The 20,387-nt window shown below is 43.3% G+C and overlaps 1 protein-coding gene across 5 annotated transcripts in view; it reads left to right on the plus strand.

The window, feature by feature from the left end:
• Positions 1 to 20,387, plus strand: part of LOC113887744 (myomegalin) — a 64,358-nt gene extending 43,971 nt beyond the window's left edge. For 4 of the 5 annotated variants that reach the window (XM_027534955.1, XM_027534982.1, XM_027534946.1 and 1 more), the window contains exons 2-8: positions 5,448 to 5,598; positions 9,284 to 9,516; positions 10,786 to 10,837; positions 11,888 to 12,075; positions 16,535 to 16,768; positions 18,056 to 18,187; positions 20,156 to 20,387. In XM_027534955.1, the coding sequence (XP_027390756.1) occupies positions 5,477 to 5,598; positions 9,284 to 9,516; positions 10,786 to 10,837; positions 11,888 to 12,075; positions 16,535 to 16,768; positions 18,056 to 18,187; positions 20,156 to 20,247 (1,053 nt within the window). In that variant the 5' untranslated portion in view covers positions 5,448 to 5,476 and the 3' untranslated portion in view covers positions 20,248 to 20,387. Of the gene's footprint in view, positions 1 to 4,852; positions 5,264 to 5,447; positions 5,599 to 9,283; positions 9,517 to 10,785; positions 10,838 to 11,887; positions 12,076 to 16,534; positions 16,769 to 18,055; positions 18,188 to 20,155 lie in introns of those variants that run through there. The other variant, XM_027534975.1, reaches the window with a different exon arrangement.

Genomic DNA, 20,387 nt, shown 5'->3' on the forward strand with positions numbered 1-20,387 from the left:
GCTCATGGTAGAAAATCTTTTGCACGTAATTCTAGGAAGTGCTTTTAGTATACAACCAGACTTGTTGTTTAGTCACTAAGAATACTGGAGTGGGTTACCATTTCCCTTCTGCAGGGGATCTTCCCAATCCAGGGATCGAACCTGAGTTTCCTGCATTGCAGGGGGATTCTTTACCACTGAGCCACTAGGGAAGCCCCGACCCACCTGCAATGCAGGAGCCAAATCAGACTTACCCAAATATAAGAAAAATCCAAGTATGTATCAGAGACCCCTTATTTTTTGTTGTTCTTAAGGAATCAAAGTAGGAAAATTTAATTTACCTGAAATTTGTAGATTTCCTCTTTCAGTTATGGAGTATCTGTAGCAAACCAGCACACACTCTGAAAACAAGTAGATAAAATCTGATTTAAAGGAATTCTATTTGAAGTCTTTGGAAAACTACCAATGCAGTCAGGACACACAGAGCCAGTTCTAGAGAGAGCCTCATTGGAAGGAAACTAATTCTCTGCCTTTGCCCCTCAGGGCATTTGCCAAGTTTTGGCAAGGAACAAGAGGCTGAGAAGCTAGGTAGAGGGCAGATGCTAAAGAGGGGGGAGAAAAGTAGCAGCGCTTTGGGTAATCTCTTGGGATCAGGGATGGGGAGTTCAGTTTAGTTCAGTTGCTCAGTCGTGTCTGGCTCTTTGCGACCCTGTGGACTGCAGCACACCAGGCCTCCCTGTCTATCACCAACTCCCAGAGTTTACTCAAACTCATGTCCATTGAGTCGGTGATGCCATCCAACCATCTAATTTTCTGTCACCCCCTTCTCCTCCTGCCTTCAATCTTTCCCAGCATCAGGGTCTTTTCAAATAAGTCAGTTCTTCGCACCAGATGGCCAAAGTATTGGCGTTTCAGCTGAAATGGAGATGGGTGAGGCTTTTTTCTAAGTGTAATCTTAATACAGTTTTCATTTTTTAACCGTGTCACTGTTTTACATATTCTGAAAGAGGATAAAAAAGCTAATCTTAAAACTAAAAAAATAAAAGCAGAATAAATGAATTTAATTATGCATTAAATGATAATATAACCACATAGAATATAATTAATTCAAATAAAATTTGAACGCATGCTTGTCTATAAACTCATAGTGGGGTATATCCCAAGGACATCGTGAACTTTTACTTGATACATTTAAGGTTGGTCATCGTTGTGGTTGTTCAGTTGCTAAGTTACGTCCAGCTCTTTGCAACCCCATGAAGTGAAGCACAACAAGCTTCCCTGTCCTTCAGTATCTCCTGGAGATTGCTGCAGCTCATGTCCATTGAGTCAGTAATGCCATCCAACCATCTCATCCTCTGTCACCCCCTTCTCCTGCCCTAAATCTTTCCCAGCATCAGGGTCTTTTCCAATGAGTCAGCTCTTTGCATCATGTGTCCAAAGTATTGGAGCTTCAGCATCAGTCCTTCCAATGACTATTCAGAGTTGACTTCCTTCAGGATTGACTGCTTTGATGTCCTTACTGTCCAAGGGACTCTTAAGAGGTTGGTTGCAGAACTGGTATAATAATTCTGAAGGTGTCTAGTGTTGTGAGATAGAGAAATTAGTAAAAATGTTGATATTGTCAGGAATCAAGGTTATCAACTTGGAAGAAGGAGGACAAAAATATGAAATGGGAAGAGTTGAAAAAGAACCTTATGGTTTTGGATTGAAATTGGAGATAGTCATATCAAGTAATTGCTAACCAGTCCAAGCTCTGCTACTGCATGCTGCACCAGTCAGTTCAGATCAGTTGCTCAGTCATGTTCGACTCTTTGTGACCCCATGGATTGCAGCACGCCAAGCTTCCCTGTCCACCACCAACTCCTGGAACTTGCTCAGACTCATGTCCATTGAGTCGGTGATGCCATCCAACATCTCATCCTCTGTCGTCCCCTTCTCCTCCTGCCTTCAATCTTTCCCAGCACCGGGATCTTTTCTAATGAGTCAGTACTTCACATCAGGTGGCCAAAGTATTGGAGTTTCAGCTTCAGCATCAGTCCTTCCAGTGAACACCCAGGACTGATCTCCTTTAGAATGGACTGGTTGGATCTCCTTGCAGTCCAAGGGACTCTCAAGAGTCTTCTCCAACACCAGTTCAAAAGCATCAGTTCTTCGGCGCTCAGCTTTCTTTATAGAGCAACTCTCACATCCATATTTGACTACTAGAAAAACATAAAATAGAAAGGCAATGGAAATTTGCTGCGTGACTCAGAACTCAAATTGGGGCTCTATAACAACCCAGAGGGGTGGGAGGTGGAAAGGAGGTTCAAGAGGAAGGGGACATATATACACCTATGGCTAATTCACGTTGGTGTGTGGCAAAAATCAAACCAACATTGTAAAGCAATTATCCTTCAACTAAAAATAAATTTAATAAAAAGAACATAGATCATGTTATAAAGGGCAAAGTACCACATGGTAGGAGATGGAATGTGGATTGAAAACAATTTTATAAAATGTAACAGTCAATGAAAAAAATAACTAATGAGCTAGGAAGCCAAATATATAAGAAATTCTACCAACTACAAACAGGATAAAAATGAGAGCCACATCTAGGTACATGGCTGAGAAACTGCTGAAAATCAAAGGCAAACAGAAACATCATAGAAATGTCCAAAAGAAAAAAAATTCACATTGTAATCATTATTAAAGAACTAAAATGCTATAATTTCCAATCTACAATTTAGTCCCTGACAAAATATCCTTCAAAGGGAAAGTGAAATAAAGGCCTTTCCATATAAGCAGCATACCTTCACTAGAGGAAATACAGAAGGTAGTTTTTTGGGCAGAAGTTAGGTGATCCCAGAGGTTTCCCTGGTGGCTCAGACAGTAAATAATCTGCCTGCAATGCAAGAGACTCAGGTTCAATCCCTGGGCCAGGCAGATGCCCTGGAGAAGGGGAATGGTGCCCCACTCCAGTATTCTTGCCCAGAGAATTCCATGGACAGAGGAGCCTGGAGGGCTTCAATCCATGGGATCCCAAAGAGTGGGACACTTTTACTTTCACTAAGTGATCCCAAGCGAAACATGGAAATGAAGGACATGGGTTGAAAAATATTGAATAGGTTTAATACGTAAGTAAATCAAATAAATATTACTGTTCAAAACTATAATAATGTTGTTCTTCAGTCTCTAGTTCCGACTCTGCAACCCCATGGACTGCAGCATACTGGGCTCCTCTGCCCTCCACTATCTATTGGAGTTTGCTCAAATTCATGTCCTTTGAGTTGGTGATGCTATCTGACCATCTCATCCTTTGCCACCTCCTAGCTCATATGGTAGAGCATCCACCTGCAATGCAGGAGACACGGGTTGATCTCTGGGTTGGGAAGATCCCCTGAAGAAGGAAATGGCAACCCACTCCAGTATTCTTGCCTGGAGAATCCCATGGACAGAAGAGCCTGACAGGGTTGCAAGGAGTGAGTCATGACCTGAGCGACTAACACACATCTCCTTTTGTCATTGGTCTTTCCCAGCATCAAGGTCTTTTCCAATGAGTCTGCTCTTTGCATCAGGTGGCCAACTATACATCAATTTAAAAACAGAAAAGTACTGCCCACCCCAAAAAGAAAATAGTAACAAGGTTGTTTATAATGAACCACTGTCACACAGATGCTAGGTGGTGTTAGCCTGTGGTGTTAAAAAAGTTTAACACCACTTTCTGTTTCATAGCTATGACTCTCCTTTCTGATGAGTAAATTAAACTGTTGAAGTGAGGACCATGAGAATTTCTTATCTTTTAATGTACTTTGACATTGAATACCCTCTAATGTTGGTGCTAGAATATTGGCGATTCCTAATGAAAAGCAGCACATTGTACATTACCATACACCTGTACCAGCCTGGTTTGTACCATCTCAAGTCAAATTGCTATGGCCTAGATCTTACTGGGTTCTGTCAAGGGGCATTTTCAATAGGCTTTTTGGCAGCCCAGGCAACTCTATTAAGACCTAAGTGAAAGAATAAATACATATGTTAGATTTTTTAAATCAGCACCAACATAAAGTATCCATTAATTATATTAAAGGAGATAAAATATTTTAAGGGCCATGATAAAGTGGAAAGTAACTTGTAGATCCAGAATTCAATTGAAAACAGACATTAGTAGTATAATGTTTATACAGATTTTTTTTTAAAAGCAAAAACAATCTTCTGTAGATAGCAAAGTTGGGTGAGAGTGGTAGTTTGGAAAGTTAAAATTGACTTCTTGTTAAATGAAACCCTCTGCATGTATCCCTACTTCAAGGGAAAGAAACCCAACATTGCTTTGCTTTGGGATATATTAATAATTATGGAATAAAAAGATTGTGATTAATGAAAAATTATTATGCTGAATTTATTAGTCAGAACATAAACTCCAGCTTTTGATTACTATGTTCTTAGAAGAATATTAAAAAGCAAAATCTGGAGAGTTCCCAAACAGAAATGGTAAGAATCACTAGAAGTCTTAAAAAACTCATTTAAGAAAAGCCGCAAGAGTTGTTTTCATTGAACCTATCTTCAAGAAAATAAAAGGTATTGAGAAAATATTATTGTTTGGCGTTTTTTTTTTTTTTATTATTTATTTATTTAGGCCACACCACATGGCTTGTGGAATTTCCCAACCCTGGAATCGAATCAGGGTCTCCTGCATTGCAAGCAGATTCTTTACCAACTGAGCTATGAGGCAAGAGTGATTGGTTGGTAGTATCAGCAAAAGAATACACAGATATTAAAACTGGCTAGTGAGAGAAGTGGTCTTTATTGATAGAGATATCCAGAGAGAAACAGCCTTGTGTTGAGTGTAGCAGGCCATCAGGAGGCAAGGCTTCCTGGGGTTTTGTAGCTACCTGCACATTCTATGTATGATTACAATTTGCCACCAGATACTCTTATCATGGTGCAGTTGTTGAGTCCCAGTTACTCAAAATAGATTTGAACTCTGACATCTCAAACTTTGTTTCTGCCCACATAGTTGTCAGAAGTTAGGGATGATAGAAAGGCTTTCTGGTTTCTGAGGGGACACTCCCAAGGAACTGTGTCTCAACTGTATGAATCAAAAATACTCTTCCTCTAGCCCAGTTTAAAGCCCACTTGTTTTCATGTGTTTACTTCATTGTTTGCTTGTTTTTAATGCTAATATTTCTCTGAACCCTCCTCTTCTTCCTTATAGCAGCATCTACCCCTACTTGCTGTATCTTTTCTCAATCCCAGTGGATCACCATGGTTCTCATGGCTGATAAAGAACTCTTCAAGGGAGCACATTGTAGGTTTCATTGTTTTACTTCCTTGTAGCTTCTGCTCTTGTGATTTTTATGCTCCTGGGGGACCCTTCTTATAATCCAACCTTTTTAAACCATTATTTTGTTTTGATTCCTCTAGGGAGATGTGGAGGAGAGGCTAGTCATTGTGGATACCCAGATGCATTTCTTCTCTTTTTCCTTTTGAAGGAGGCAGCAAGAGGTTTCTTTGTGAGAAAATGCTCCAACTGAAGCCTGGGATGCATCAGCCCTTGGAGAAGAAGGGACCTTCTGAGAGGAGAGTGAAAGAGCAGAAGACTCAGCCTGAGAAAGCCAGATTCTCCTCTATGTCCTACAGCGAGTAAGAGACTCTCTGTTTCAGAGACTGTTATAGCAGCTTTCAGGGTCTGTATTCAAGCTATGTACCTTAACTGTAGGACTTTCTCTTAAGACCAGCCTGGAAATTCTTTAGAGAAAAGTCTATAGTATTTTCATTTTAATTACTTTATATTATTCAGAGAAATTTGGTTTTATCCTAATTAACAATGCGTGTTGTTGTTGTTTAGTCGCCAAGTTGTGTCTGACTCTTCTGCGACCCCTTGGACTGTAGCCTGCCAGGCTCTTCTGTCCATGGGATTTCCCGGGCAAGAATACTGGGGTGGGTTGCCATTTCCTTCTCCAGGGGATCTTCCCGACCCAGGGATCAAACCTGAATCTTTTGCATCTCCTGCATTGGTAGGCAGTTTCTTTACCACTGAGCCACCAGGGAAGCCTAACAATACATATATACACCAAATATATGATCTCATGGATACTTGAGATTTCATGGAGCCCTTCCAGTCATGTGAGTGGTGTCTCTTTTCTGCATTGATGGGAGCACATAAGAATCTCCTATTACCTCATATGTGTTGATGGTGAAAAGTTGACCCAAATTAGTGCTGAAGATGTGGAATTACACAGAGGCTCCTCCATCTCTACTCCATTCTCTTCAGAAGCTCACATCCCTGGTTTCTAGAATAGCAATTTGTATAAGCTTAATTTTTTGAACTTATTTTTTGTTGAGGTGCCATCAGTTTACGACATTATATAACTTCCATGAGTACAATCTTATATTTCCATTTCTGTATGCACTACAGTGTGATTAGCTCAATTTCAAAAATAAGCTTACAAAATTGCCAAATAATGGCCTGATCGCTAGATTTGTCAGTCTGTCTTTAATGGCCATTTTCCTAAAACTTTTCAAAGACATTCAATTAGTATAGAATTAATCTGTTATATAATTACCTGTGAGCATCAGTTACTGAAGTACTAAATCATCACTAACTTGCTTAGTGGTTGAGGATCAGCTTTGAAGGTGGTTCAGGCTTTGAAGGTTCATACTCCATTGAATCTCTGTTAATATGTAACACTTAAATTTCACTGACCCAGAAAATAATGTTAGAGCTAAAATAACTTGAGAATTGTTTTAGAACTGAGAACACCAAGGCCCAAAGATGTAGTTGCTTGCTCACAATTGTACAGTGGACTTTGGCAGAAATAATATCAAAATGCTGGGCTCTCAGTTCACAGAGCTCCACCCACTTTGTCAAATGCGTTTAAAATTTTTATATTCTCACAATCATTCTTTTTTAAAAATAGACTTTGTTTTCAGAACAGGATGGTCAGAGCAAAATTGAGCAGAAAGTACAAAGAGTCCCCATCTACCTATCCTTGTCCCTGCACATGCATAGCCTCTTCCTCTAGTATCAACTTCCTGTACCATAGTGGTGTATTTGTTGATATTTGTTGCAGTCGATGAAAATCATTATCACTCAAAGTCAATAGTTTACGTTCGGGTTCATCCTTGGTCTTGTACATTCTATGGGTTTTGACATGAGTATAATGACATGCATCCATCGTTACAGTATCATATAGAATGAGTGTTCACTGCCCTAAAAGTACTCTGTGCTCCACCTACTCATCCTTCTCTGCCTTCTAATCCCTGGGAACCACTGGTCTTTTTACTGTAACTACAGTTTTGGCTTTTCCAGAATGTCATATAGTAGCAATCATATGCTATGTAGCTTTTTCAGACTGGCTTCTTTCAATTAGTAATATGCATTTAAGATTCATCCATGTCTTTTAATAGTTTGCACATTTAAGAACCAAAAAATATTCCATTTTCTGGATGTACCACAGTCTATTTATCTGTTCACCTACTGAGGAACATCTTGGTTGCTCCCAAGTTTTCACAATTTTGAATAAAGCTGCTGTAAACATTGTGTGCAGATTTTGATGTGGACATAAATTTTCATCTAATTTGGGTAAACAGTGAGGGATGCAGTTACTGGGTCATATGTAGGAATATGTTTAATTTTGTAAGAAATTGTCAAACTGTCTTCAAAGATAGCTATAAATAGCATTTTGCATTCCCACCAGCTCTAAATGAGAGTATCTGTGGTTTCACATCCTCACCAGCATTTAGTACTATCAGTGTTCTGTATGGGCACCATTCTAACAGATGTATAGTAGTAGCTTAGTGAAAGTGAAAGCTACTCAGTCATGTCCGACTCTTTGTGACCCCATGGACTTTATAGTCCATGGAATTCTCCAGGCCAGAATACTGGAGTGGGTAGCCATTCTCTTCTCCAGGGGATCTTCCCAACCCAGGGATCAAACCCAGGTCTCCCACATTGCAGGCAGAATATTTACTGTCTGAGCCACCAGGGAAGCCCCTAGTAATAGCTTACTGTTTGTAGACTTTTTTTCATGATGACCACTCTGACCAGTGTGAGGTGATACCTTATTATAGTTTTTATTTGCATTTAGTAGTAGCTTACTCTTGTTTTAATTGGCAGTTCCAAGATGAAAATGATGTCATTGAAAAATGGGCAGAATACCTAAATAGACATTTCTCCAAAGAAGACATACAGATTGCCAACAAACACATGAGAAGATGCTAAACATTGCTAATTATTAGAGAAATGTAAATCAAGCTATAATAAGGTATTACCTCACACTGGTCAGAGTGGCCATCATGAAAAAATCTACAAAAAATAAATGCTGGAGAGGGTGTGTAGGAAAGAAAACCTTCTCGTGGTATTGGTGGGAATGTAAATCGATACAACAACTATGGAGAAACAGTATGGAGGTGCCTTAGGAAACTAAAAATGAAACTACCATATGACCCAGCAGTCCCACTACTGGGCATATACCCTGAGAAAACCATAGCTCAAAAAGACACATGTACCCCAATGTTCATTGCAGCACTGTTTACAATAGCCAAGACATGGAAGCAGCCTAAATGTCCACTGACAGATGAATAGATAAAGATGTGGTACGTATATTCAATAGAATATTGCTCAGCCATATAAAGGAATGACGTTTGGTCATTTTTAGTGATATGGATGGATCTAGAGTCTGTCATACAGAGTAAAGTAAGTCAGAAAAACAAATATTGTATATTAACACACATATATGGAATCTAGAAAAATGGTACAGATAAACCTATTTTTAGGGCAGGAATAAAGATGCAGATGTCGAAAACAGACACGTAGACCCAGAGTGGGAAGAAGAGGGTGGGACGAATTGAGTGAGTAGCACTGACATGTACATTACCATGTAAAATGGATGCTAGTGGGAAGCTATGTACAGCACAGGCCGCCCAGCTCAGTGCTCTGGGATGACCCAGAAGGGTGGGAGGGAGGCTCAAGAGGGAGGGGATATGTGATACACATAGCTGATTCACCCTGTTGTACAGCAGAAACTATCACAGCATTGTAAAGTGATTATATTCCAATTAATTAATTAATTGATAAAGTAGAACTAGAAAAGAAAACCCTTTTTAGAAGTATGGGAGCAAGGGAAAGGATGGTCTTAGAAGGAATCTTTTGCCCAGCGACACTCTCTTATTTTCCTTCCTTCATTCCCTTTACCACATTCCCATCACTAAACACCAGCTAGAGTTCCGCGTGGGGATTCTACGGGTGAAATTCTCAAAGCACCTTCTGCTGAAGCACCATAATCTATCAGTCACCCCTTTCTACCTTTATCACTTCCCACTTTAGGAAATATTCCTTGATCCAGGATCAAGCTCGAGAGTTGACCCACCTGCGGGAAAAGATAAGGATTGGGAGGGCTGTCTCTTCCCTTCTCATCCAACATGTCCAGAACGCAGTGAAGGCCTTTGAAGAGCTCCTCAGCAGTAGGAAGATTGACTCTAACGTGGAACAGCATTTCCGTGAGCAGCTGGCCAAGGGCAGCCAGCTGGCAGAGAGGCTTGCCAGCAGGTTCAACACAGGTAAGCCAGCCCTGGGGTTCAGGAGGGCCCTTAGTCCCTCCCCCATTCACACTCCCAGACCTACACGCATTCACAAGTGACATTTCAATCTGGTGTCCTGTTCTGTAATCACCATCTTGGGGCCATGGCAGAATCAGGGCTGGCTGGTGAGAAGCAACAGAGAGGCACACAGGGTTGGGGATGCCATGATGAATACCAGCTACTCTGTGTCTCATGGAGTATGGCCGCTATGGCAGGAGGCATCACTGGGGGTGACAGCATGTATCTGAAACTAATTGGTAGAAAGAGAGGTGGAATGGGGCAGCTGGTTGCTATGAAAAGAGTCCTAAACTAGGAATCTAAAGACTTCTGCTCTAGCTTGTATGTGTTCATTGCTAGTTCTGGACATGTTTATATTTATTTTGGTATCTGTTTCCTCACCTAAAAAAATTTAGATCAAATAATACAAGCCCCTAATTCTTGCATGATTGTTCTTAGGATCAAATAAACAATATTAATCAGTGCACTTGAAAAGAATGATAAGCGAATCATGCTGATTTGGGAATTGTTTAGAATACTGGTTTTTTTGTATGTTTTGGTTTTTTGATCATGAAGCATGAGGGATCTTAGTTCCCTGACCACGGATCAAACACACACCCCCTGCATTGGAAAGTGAAGTCTTAACCACTGGACTGCCAGGGAAGTCCCTGGGAATGGTCTAGGCACTCTATGTATAAGTGCCTTTTGTGGGGATGTTTATTATTTCAGAAGCCAGTTACACAGAATATTTCCTAGAGACCTGAGGGCACATAGTAAGAGCTGGTTTGAGGCCATTGTGCAGGCTTCTGATGGCAGATGCAGAGGTGGGACAGGGTGGCTGTCACCTCTCTGGAGACAGGTTCTGCATGAAAACTGATGGGACACACAGACACAGGACTGGGAACCCACCCCATAGCAGGACTGGGAGGCTCTGGCCAGGGTGATCGAGAGGCCAGCTGGACAAGTACCCCATGATCTGTGGGAAAGGAGACATTTTCAATGTTTTACTCTGACTCAGAGCAGAGCAAGTAGAGATGACTGATGATCTTTGAGGTGGGTTCAGGAAAGTTTGCCAGACATGCTCTCTAAACACTCAACCCAGTGTCTCGCGAAAAAATTCAGAGAAGCCTGTACTTGAGCATCAAGCAGCTATGTGTCTCTGACCCCAGAGAAAGAACCCAGTGTGTGCTTGTATTTGGTAAATGAGAGCTGTTTAAAGTAAGACTGCTCCTCTTCTCAATTGGATTTCAGATGACTGTATAAGTAAGAAGAATCAAAGAGAACAGGTGCTGAAGAGACTCAGGTAACTCCAAATTTTCAGGGGCTATGAAAGATAAAATCTAGTCAAGAATCCAGAGCAAGGGCCAGAAGATCAGCAGAGCATCAGCTCTCTCACCCCATGAAAACCAAACAACTGATTATACCATCAAACCATTGTGTGTCCTTAGTGACAAGGTGGTCTCATTTCCTGTTTTTTTAGTTTATTATTCTTCTGGTTCCAAGGCTCATATTAATTCACTCATTTAATAATGTAGTAATTTAGCCTAACTCTCCAGTCTTAGGAGTCTCCCATCCTCCCAGGGATCACCTCTGGTCTCCCCTAGATCTTTAAAACCTGGAGTGAGATCATATCTGAAATCTTTAAGAGTGACCCAACAAGTGCTGGCAGATGTTGAATGGCTACAAATTTCTTTCAAACAAAAAAGATTTATATTATAAGTATGACATAGATTTATATTATGTATGACTAGGGAAAGTAGAAGTCACTCAGTTGTGTCTGACTCTGTGTCCAGCCCTTTATGATCCCATGGACTGTAGCCCGCCAGGCTCCTCTGTCCATGGAATTCTCCAGGCCAGAATAACGGAGTGGGTAGCCATTCCCTTCATCCAGGGGATCTCCCCAACCCAGGAATCAAATCCAGGTCTCCCGTATCACAGGCAGATTTTTTCCCAACTGAGCCACCAGGGAAGCCACGGAGGTCTGGAAACTACAAGACACCTAGAGGGGAGTATTGCCTCAGGAAGCAGTTTTAAATGGGCCACCACAAATACTATTTAATGGATTATGTCACAGGGTATGTTGAGCTCTCATGGGCCTCTGGGTGTCTAGTCAAAGTGTTAAAGAGCCTGACGGGTCTTCTCTCTTTCTCAGGATGTTTGTGGCCAAGGCACTGGATACTGTTGTTCTCCCTGCCTCCCAACTCTCTAACCCCCAATATAAATGGATTGTTTGGCTTCTTCTCTGAAGGAACAACCTCCTTGACTCCTGGGGTCTCTCCTCTAAGCCCTTAGATCAGTATAACTGTGATGTTTGGGTGACTTTAACTTTTCCTCTGTCTTTCTTACTTCCTAGTATCTTAAGGGAGAAGCAGAAGATGGGTAAGAAGACAGAAGTCCTGCAGACCCAGCAGGATGCCCAGCCACAGACTTGGCCCCAGACCTGCTCCAGCAGCCACGCCCAGTCCACCGCCCATCACTCCCCTAGCAGCACCTACCTGCTGCTCGATGAGCAGAAAGTGCGCCCTGCAGTGGACATGGCCAGTAAGTACCCAGACATCCTCCAGTTTCTGGGCGCTTGCTTATTTGTCTACACCAAGAGGCGGCATCGTGGCATCCACAGGCTGCAGACCTACTGTGACATGCCTGATTGAGCACAGGTCAGGGATTCAGTGCCGAACACAGGCTTCAGGGGTGTCAGATAGCTTTTCTTCATTCCTAGTGCCACACTTCATCAGCCACCAGACCCCCCTCAGGCACATACGTGGTGCTGGATTTGAGGGGAGGGGTCATAGTTGGGAAGGGGAGGGGACAAATGCTCCCTCATACCTGCAACACAGTCATGTCACCTTTCAGACCACAGACACGAATGTCATTAACATTGGACCTTTGATCCTGAACTCCTTTGGGTAAAGAGCCACAGTTTCTATTTTGTGTGTGTGTTAGTTGTTTGGTAGGGTCCAACTCTGGAACCTCATGGACTGTAGCCCACCAGGCTCCTTTGTCCATGGAGTTCTCCAGGCAAGAATACTGGAGTATGTAGGCATTCCCTTCTCCAGGGGATCTTCCCAACCCAGGGATCGAACCCAGGTCTCCTGCATTGCAGGCAGATTCTTCACCATCTGAGCTTCCAGGGAAGCCCATTTTTTCCTATTATTTATTTATTTTTACATTTATATTTTTTACTTTTTCCTATTTTTATTCACCACTAAATATTCTCTATCATCTGTGAATTTACAGATCCCACCCATCATTCTAGTAATTCAGCTGTAATATCCTCTAAACCATCAGTTACTGGGACTGACTGAATCCATCACCATCATGACACTCCCCAGACTTCCTCAAAGAGGGCCCTTGGGTAGCTTTGGTTTAAGAATAAGTTTAAAATCAAGCCTTCATTTTTCTCCTGCTCAGCATTCCCTTTACTTTCCTTCCTAAGGAAAGCATCTGACTCATACAGAGTAAACAACCAGGGGCCAGGAAACCATCCTTAGTCCCTGGCTATATCTGTTTGTTTTTATTTTTTCTGGATATTTTAGGCATGTTGTTGTTTTTGTTGTTCAGTCACTCAGTCGTGTCCACCTCTTTGCAACCCCATGATCTGTAGCACGCTAGGCTTCCCTCTTCTTCAACATCTCCTGAAACTTGGTCAAACTCATGTCCATTGAGTTGGTGATGCCATCCAACCATCTCATCCTCTGTCTTCCCCTTCTCCTGCCTTCAATCTTTCCCAGCATCAGGGTCTTTTCTAATGAGGCATGAATAAGCCATAATGGATTTTGACCTGGAACTATTCCTGTTTCTCATTTTACACGAGAAGCAAAGCAGCATATCTCCTCTTGAGTATAGCAGTCAAGGGAAGACAGAAATTCACATTTATTGAACATCTATTATGCTCATATTATTGATCACTATATATATGCTGCCTCATTTAATCAGGACAGCAATCCTTTTAAATTAGTGGTGGTGTCCTGATTTTACAGCACAGCTAAGAACACTGAGGCTCAGTGAGGTCAGGGAACTTACTGAAGCAGTCCAGCTTGGAGTAACATTGACTATGATCCTGGCTGACTCTAAAGCTTGGAGTGCCCACTGCATTGCGGCCTGAGCAGTCATGGACCAAGCTGGGAGGGAGTCACTCCTGTGCACACCTCTTTGTCTAGGCTTCTGGAGCCAGTGTTTTCCCCATTCTACTCTTTCTTCCTCTATGCCCAGCACAAAGGCCTAGCCTCTGCAAAGAAGACAAGACTCTATACACGTATACTTTCACATACATTCACATACATTCACATTCACATAAATTTCATATACAAAATTTATAAATTTATTTTGGTTGTGGTTTAGTCACTAAGTCATGTCCGACTCTTGTGACCCCATGGATTCTAGCCCAACAGGCTCCTCTGTCCATGGGTTTTCCTAGGCGAGAGTACTGGAGTGGGATGCCATTTCCTTCTCCAGGGGATCTTCTCCACCCGGGGATTGAACCCGGCTCTCTTATATCTCCTGCATTGCAGGTGGATTCTTTACCACTGAACCAGCAGGGAAGCCCACTATAAATGAATAGGCTGCCCTTGTTATGTACCTGACATTGTCCAAGAGGCTGATGGGAATTTGTTGTGCATCCTTGAACTCAGTTGCCCAGAGGCATTTGGTTTCACTTCAACACTTCCCTGAGAGACAGCAGATAAAGGGCAAACATACCTTCTCCTTACCTGCAATTCCTGCCACTACTTGTTAGAATGGCCACATTTGAGATGTGACCACTGGGGTGGCAGTCTCAGAAAGTATCAGCCTTGTTTTCTATTATTTCTGTCTTTTCTGAAGGAAACTAAGCCCTTCTTTTTCCCACCTGAAGTCATCATTTTTCTCAGAGAGGCAATGGTTTATCAATACTCCTTCTTTGGGGGCCAAAATTTCTAGTACCACAAATGGTGTGTGGCAGTGTCACTGTGAGACTTAATTCCCCTCCCAGGAGGCTCGTCTCTGCTGCTTTCCATGTACAATGTATACACGTTTCCCGTGTTGTGTGGCAAGGGAAGAATGGGACAAGAACATGCTGATCACTGTTGCTGACCAACTAGAAACCTCGTATGCCCTTGGCTGAGAGTAAGCTGATTTTCTGGGGAGGGAATATAAAGGAAAAAGATTGGGAATCACATTTTGATTGAGTTTCTACTTTAAGTTATGCCTTGAACTAAAGGCTTAACATAGTCTATCTTACTCTTTATTTCACAGCAATGTTAGTTACATCTGATATTGTGTAAGTCAGGGAAGGATACTGATTTAAGTAAGCAGTTCCCTAAAGGAATTTGGCTTGGTTGAGGAAAATAAGACCTCACTCTGACCCTGCTTAAGGTCATGGCACCCCACTCCAGTACTCTTGCCTGGAAAATCCCATGGACAGAGGAGCCTGGTAGGCTGCAGTCCATGGGGTCGCTGAGGGTCAGACACGACTGAGCGACTTCACTTTCACTTTTCACTTTCATGCATTGGAGAAGGAAATGGCAACCCACTCCAGTGTTCTTGCCTGGAGAATCCCAGGGACAGGGGAGCCTGGTGGGCTGCTGTCTATGGGGTCTCACAGAATCAGACACGACTGAAGTGACTTAGCAGCTGACCCTTCTTAGAGAAGAAACCTGGCTGTTCTGTGGCCCTTGATAATAATCCTTGAAAGGAGAAGACTCTTAAACTTTCCTCTGATTTATGGCCCTGTCACCCAGCCAGGTTTTTTGTCTAAAGTGAACCAGCAAAGAACATGATATAAATGTTCTCATAGCATCATTGAGCTGTATGATACCACTTTTTTTTTTTTTGTTCTATAATCCCCTGTGCAAAAATATTGTACCCCAGTCATTCTTTGGACAGGAGCCAGACAATCTGAGCTATACTTAAGAATTCTTTTTACATTCTCATGAACCATTCTGGGTGGATTGCAAATCACCACTTGCCTTCCTCAGACACCCCCTCAGCCTCAGAAGGTGTCCAGAGTCAACTCAGGCAGGAGCAGTGGGAGCCACCAGGAGTAGGCTGCTCTGTCTAGGTTTGCTGCTCATCAGCCAAAAGCGAAGGCTATTTTGCCTTCCTCATCTTCTACCAACAGTCCCAATACAGAACAAGCTCAAGAAGGATTAGCAGCTGTTTTGTGGCAAGGGCATAGACTGTTGGGTGAGAAGATCACACGTTCACAGACCAGTTTGAGAGTCCTTACTCTCATGACTTCTAAGATTGGCAGTGATTCCTACAATTGGAGGAGACATTTCTGAAGTACCTCTCTGGGATCATTCCAGCATTTGAGGATCTTAGAAGGAATGAGGAGAGAGGCCCCTGTACTTTTCCTCTGTGTGCACTGTGACCCTCAGACATTGTATCTAGCAACTGCTTCTTGATATCATACGCCAGGAGTGCCAGGAACCTTAGGATCAAATTGATAGTCCTTGGGAAATGAGTTCTTAGCTGATACTAAGCAATTGACTGATCACTGTCATTCACCTTAGTCTTCATTCCATGGATTGCTGTATCAGTTTTCTCAGGCTGTTGTAACAAAGTATCACAAACTGGATGTTTTAAAACAACAGAATTTGTTCTCTCTCAGTTCTGAAAACCAGGAGTCTGAAATCAAGTAGGCAGAGCCATGCTCCCTTCTTTCTTGCCTCTTCCTGACTTGATGGTTGTGGGAAGCATCCTTTGCCTTGAAGATGCATCACTCCAATCCCTGCCCCCATTGTCACCTGGTCTTCTCCCCTGTGAATCTCCTATCTCCGTCTCCTCTCCTCTTCTTATATAGACGTTGGTCATGTTGGATTTAAGGTCCACCCTAATCCAGTATCATCTCCTTTTAACTAATTAAATGTATAGAGACTCTATTTTCAAATAAGGTCACAGTCCTAGGTTCCAGGTAGACATGAATTTTCGGAGGATACTATTAAACCCAGTATAATTATTGTTAAAACACTTCATTTCTGACTTCCCCGTTTGTTTCTCACTCATATTCCTTTCTGGACAGATGTCAGCCCAGCCACTCCTGCTGATTCAGCTTCATTGCCCAGCAACCACTCAGAAGCTGTATCTGCTCAGCCCTTCTATCCTTTGGGTGGCACCACAGAGCAGAATGAGACACCAGACCCTGGGCATCATGGCAGCAATCACCCATGGGAAGAGATGAAGCCTCAGAAGATGAATGCATCTGGGAACCTATCCTCCTCCTCCTCTTTGGACCGGCCCAACTCCAAGCCCTCTGGTAAAATAACAAAGGAGCAGTTGGTGAAATACAGCCATTGACAGAAAAGACACATTCCTTTCCTGGCCAGAGGGTATTTTGTTCCTCAGTTAGACCCTGGCTCACAGAAGGGGGTGAGAAGATGAAGGGGCAATATCCCATGGGTCAGCCAGAGAATGAAGCCCCAGCTCAGTGCTGATCCTTTCTATGTGCCTCTCTCATTTCCACTACCTAGGGGCTCACTCTGGGCAGGAGAGTAAAGGAAGGCAAGGGCATTCTGAGGCACTCTATAAAGAGGATGAGTTCCCTCACATTTGTGTGTTCCCTTTTTTCTGTGCTATAACCTTTTAGGTCTAGATTTTTTGGACTATTTTAGAATCCTAAGTTCAGACTTCCAAGGGGAAGGTAAGTCTTCTTAGATCAAGAGTTATTGCAGAATGGAAGACTATTTCTATACACACATACAGAGAGAGACACACACACTTTGTATACAATTATAAGCCAGTCCTGCTTCTCATTCTTTGCCACTGGGTTTGGAGCCAGGCCTCCTGGCACTTGGTGACTAGGGGTGCACCCATGTGGAGGAGCTGCTTGGAAGCAGCTTGGTTTCAGTATGCAGACAGTATAACAAAACAACATTTGAAATTCTCAGAGGAAAAACCTAGCCCTAAGCAAGATGTCCTGGTGAAGCCTATTTTTGATCTTTTTACCCTTCTCTTTGGGCATCTTTTTCCATCCTTGAAAGTGTTCCCTTCTCTCATTCCTCCTTCAAGTCCTGACACCTCCCCAGGCTCTTTCCCTCACTCTTCACCCAAGGAAAACATTCAGTGTCATTCATTATTCACAGCCTGATCTAATTTCAAATGCATTTGCCTTAGTTTCTTTTACTGGGTGAATGTTAAAAGTTATTCAATCATGGATCGTAGGGTAAGAGAGGTCTGAAGTAGAGAGGGATGCCCTCTGGATTTCTACCAAAGGAGGTGGGCACACGTTCTCATTGTTAGGCCAGTCCTCCCTGGAGCACTTTAGTGGCTTCTCACCCTTGTTCACCAGCCCAGTGTCCATCTCCCTCAGATATACTCAAATTCTCCCTGGGAGGAGGCCTCATGGAGTTCCTAGCAGAGGGCTGTCTTGGGATTGAAAGCCTAGGACCACTTTAAACAAAGTTGCCTGGTGCTTCCCAGGTGCCAAGGTGAGCGGAGGAAGTTGACAGAAGTATGGATATGGGCAGGGATCTTACAGAGGGTCCCATGAGGGATCCGCCTTCCTCATTTCCTACCTCTCCCATGTCTTGGTGGTATGTGACAGGGGCCGACCTGCTAGAAAAGAATCTTATTGAGATCCAAAACCTGCGCCAGCGCCTGGAGGAATCTGTATTCATCAATGACCGCCTGCGGGAGAGGCTGGAGTACGTGCTCAGCGATGCCGGCCAAGGAAAAGGTAGGAAGGACACAAACCTCCCGGCTCTGCCCACTTCTGGGGGCCTCACAGGGCATGTAGGTTCACAGCTATAAAGACACTGGTGTGCACTACCCTACTCTTCCTCAGAGTCAGCCCAGAGAGGTAAGCAGGACAGGCACTTTTGCCCCTACTTTATAAATGAAAACACTAAGTGGCTTGCCCTGGTGGGGCTAGTTCTCATCTTCTTGCGTGCATGCTCAGTCACTCAGTCATGTCCGACTCCTTGGAGACCCTATGGACTGTAGCCCGGCAGGCTCCTCTGTCTATGGGATTCTCCAGACAAGGATACTGGTTCAGTTCAGTTCAGTTTAGTCGCATCTGACTCTTTGCGACCCCATGGACTGCAGCACCCCAGGCTTCCCTGTCCATCACCAACTCCCAGAGCCTACTCAAACTCATGTCCATTGAGTCAGTGATGCCATCCAACCATCTCATCCTCTGTCGCCCCCTTATCCTCTCGCCTTCAGTCTTTCCCAGCATCAGGGTCTTTTCCAGTGAATCAGCTCTTTGGATCAGGTGGCCAAAGTATTGGAGTTTCAGCTTCAGCATCAGTCCTTCCAATGAATATTCAGGACTGATTTCCTTTAGGATGGACTGGTTGGATCTCCTTGCAGTCCAAGGGACTCTCAAGAGTCTTCTCCAACACCACAGTTCAAAAGTGTCAGTTCTTCAGTACTCAGCCCTCTTTATGGTCCAACTCTCACATCCATACATTAGTGACTACTTGTCTGCAAGTGACTACAAAACCATTACTTTGACTAGATGGACCTTTGTTGGCAAAGTAATGTCTCTGCTTTTTAATATGTTGTATGGTGGGTTGCAATTTCCTGCTCCAGGGGATCTTCCTGATCCAGGGCCTGAACCTGCGTCACCTGCGCCTCCTACACTGGCAGGCAGATTCTTTACCACTGCACCACCTGGGAAGCTGTTCTTATCCGCAGAGCTATCTAATGTGATGCCCATTCTGGTAACTCCCTGGACTACTTGGTGCTGCCCCGAGGGCTTATGGCCTGACTGTCAGATGGTAGAGCCAAGGCTTCCATGGTGCCCTCAATAGAGGGAGAACCACATCCCACCTTCATGTCACTACCACATGCTCTGGATGCCACCTGCCACCCTCCTCCCCTCTCATGCAGATGGACCGTATTTCTACTTTCTACCCAAATGTTCTCCCTTGTCATGATCAGGAATATGGTGACCAGGGCCCTGACAACATCACAGCAGCAGCCAATTAGGGGGAAAGACTATGTTCCACAACTGGAGCCATTGACATGAGGGTGTGGCCCATAGTCACTCAGCCACATCAGACTGTTGTCCCAGTGCATGAGGCTCCCAGGTTTGGCCAAAATTTTGGTGGGTGAAGGGAAGTATATCTTTGAAAGCATCTGTTACCCATATGTGTGACTTGTCTGATTTGTTTTTATTTCCAGAAATAGTATATACCTTTGGCTTCCATGGATAGAACCCAGAGTCCATACCTCAGCTCTACAACAAGAAAAGGGCCTTGAGGGAAGCAAGCTGGAGTTTTCAGACTTACACAGGGCAAAACCCAAACTTGGTTACTTCTATATCCCTCCTTTCTGCAGCAATACCCAGCTGCAGAATCACAGAGAGTGGAGAGTACAAAAATTGCTCAGACTCACACAGCCCAGTCTAGATAAGGTTGCTTCTTATGAGGTCCCACCTGCAAGTCCTTAGATTCACAAGTTCTAGGAGTGAAGCACACTGGGAAATTCACATTTCACGTGTAAGTCCCTTCCTCAGATAACCAGAGGGTTACTGGCTGTGAACTGGATACCAGCTTGGTGTTTCTCTCTCTACTTTCACACTTCCAGTTGCATGTGAATAAGGAGGGGAAAAAATGTCAGTTTCTGTTGGGAGCAGTCTTTGAAGAGAGTTCCCTAAATCCCTCCAGACCTCACTGTAGCTCTTTCTCTCCCCCGCCAGGTGCTGCACAGTCAGCTTCAGATGTGTCCCTCACCACCCCTCATTCATACACTGAGAGTCACTCTTCTGGCTCTGGTAAGGACATCTTGTGACATGACACCGGGAGGGTCTACAGGAATGTTTTCCAGATTCTCCAGCCGTATCCAACAGCGTTTGTGGGTGTAAACTTGGAGGCATCAGACATTACCTTTAAATAAATGGATCAGATTAATAAATTATTATTTAAAAATTA

Source organism: Bos indicus x Bos taurus, chromosome 3 (genome assembly GCF_003369695.1).
Source record: "Bos indicus x Bos taurus breed Angus x Brahman F1 hybrid chromosome 3, Bos_hybrid_MaternalHap_v2.0, whole genome shotgun sequence".
Lineage (NCBI taxonomy): Eukaryota > Metazoa > Chordata > Mammalia > Artiodactyla > Bovidae > Bos > Bos indicus x Bos taurus.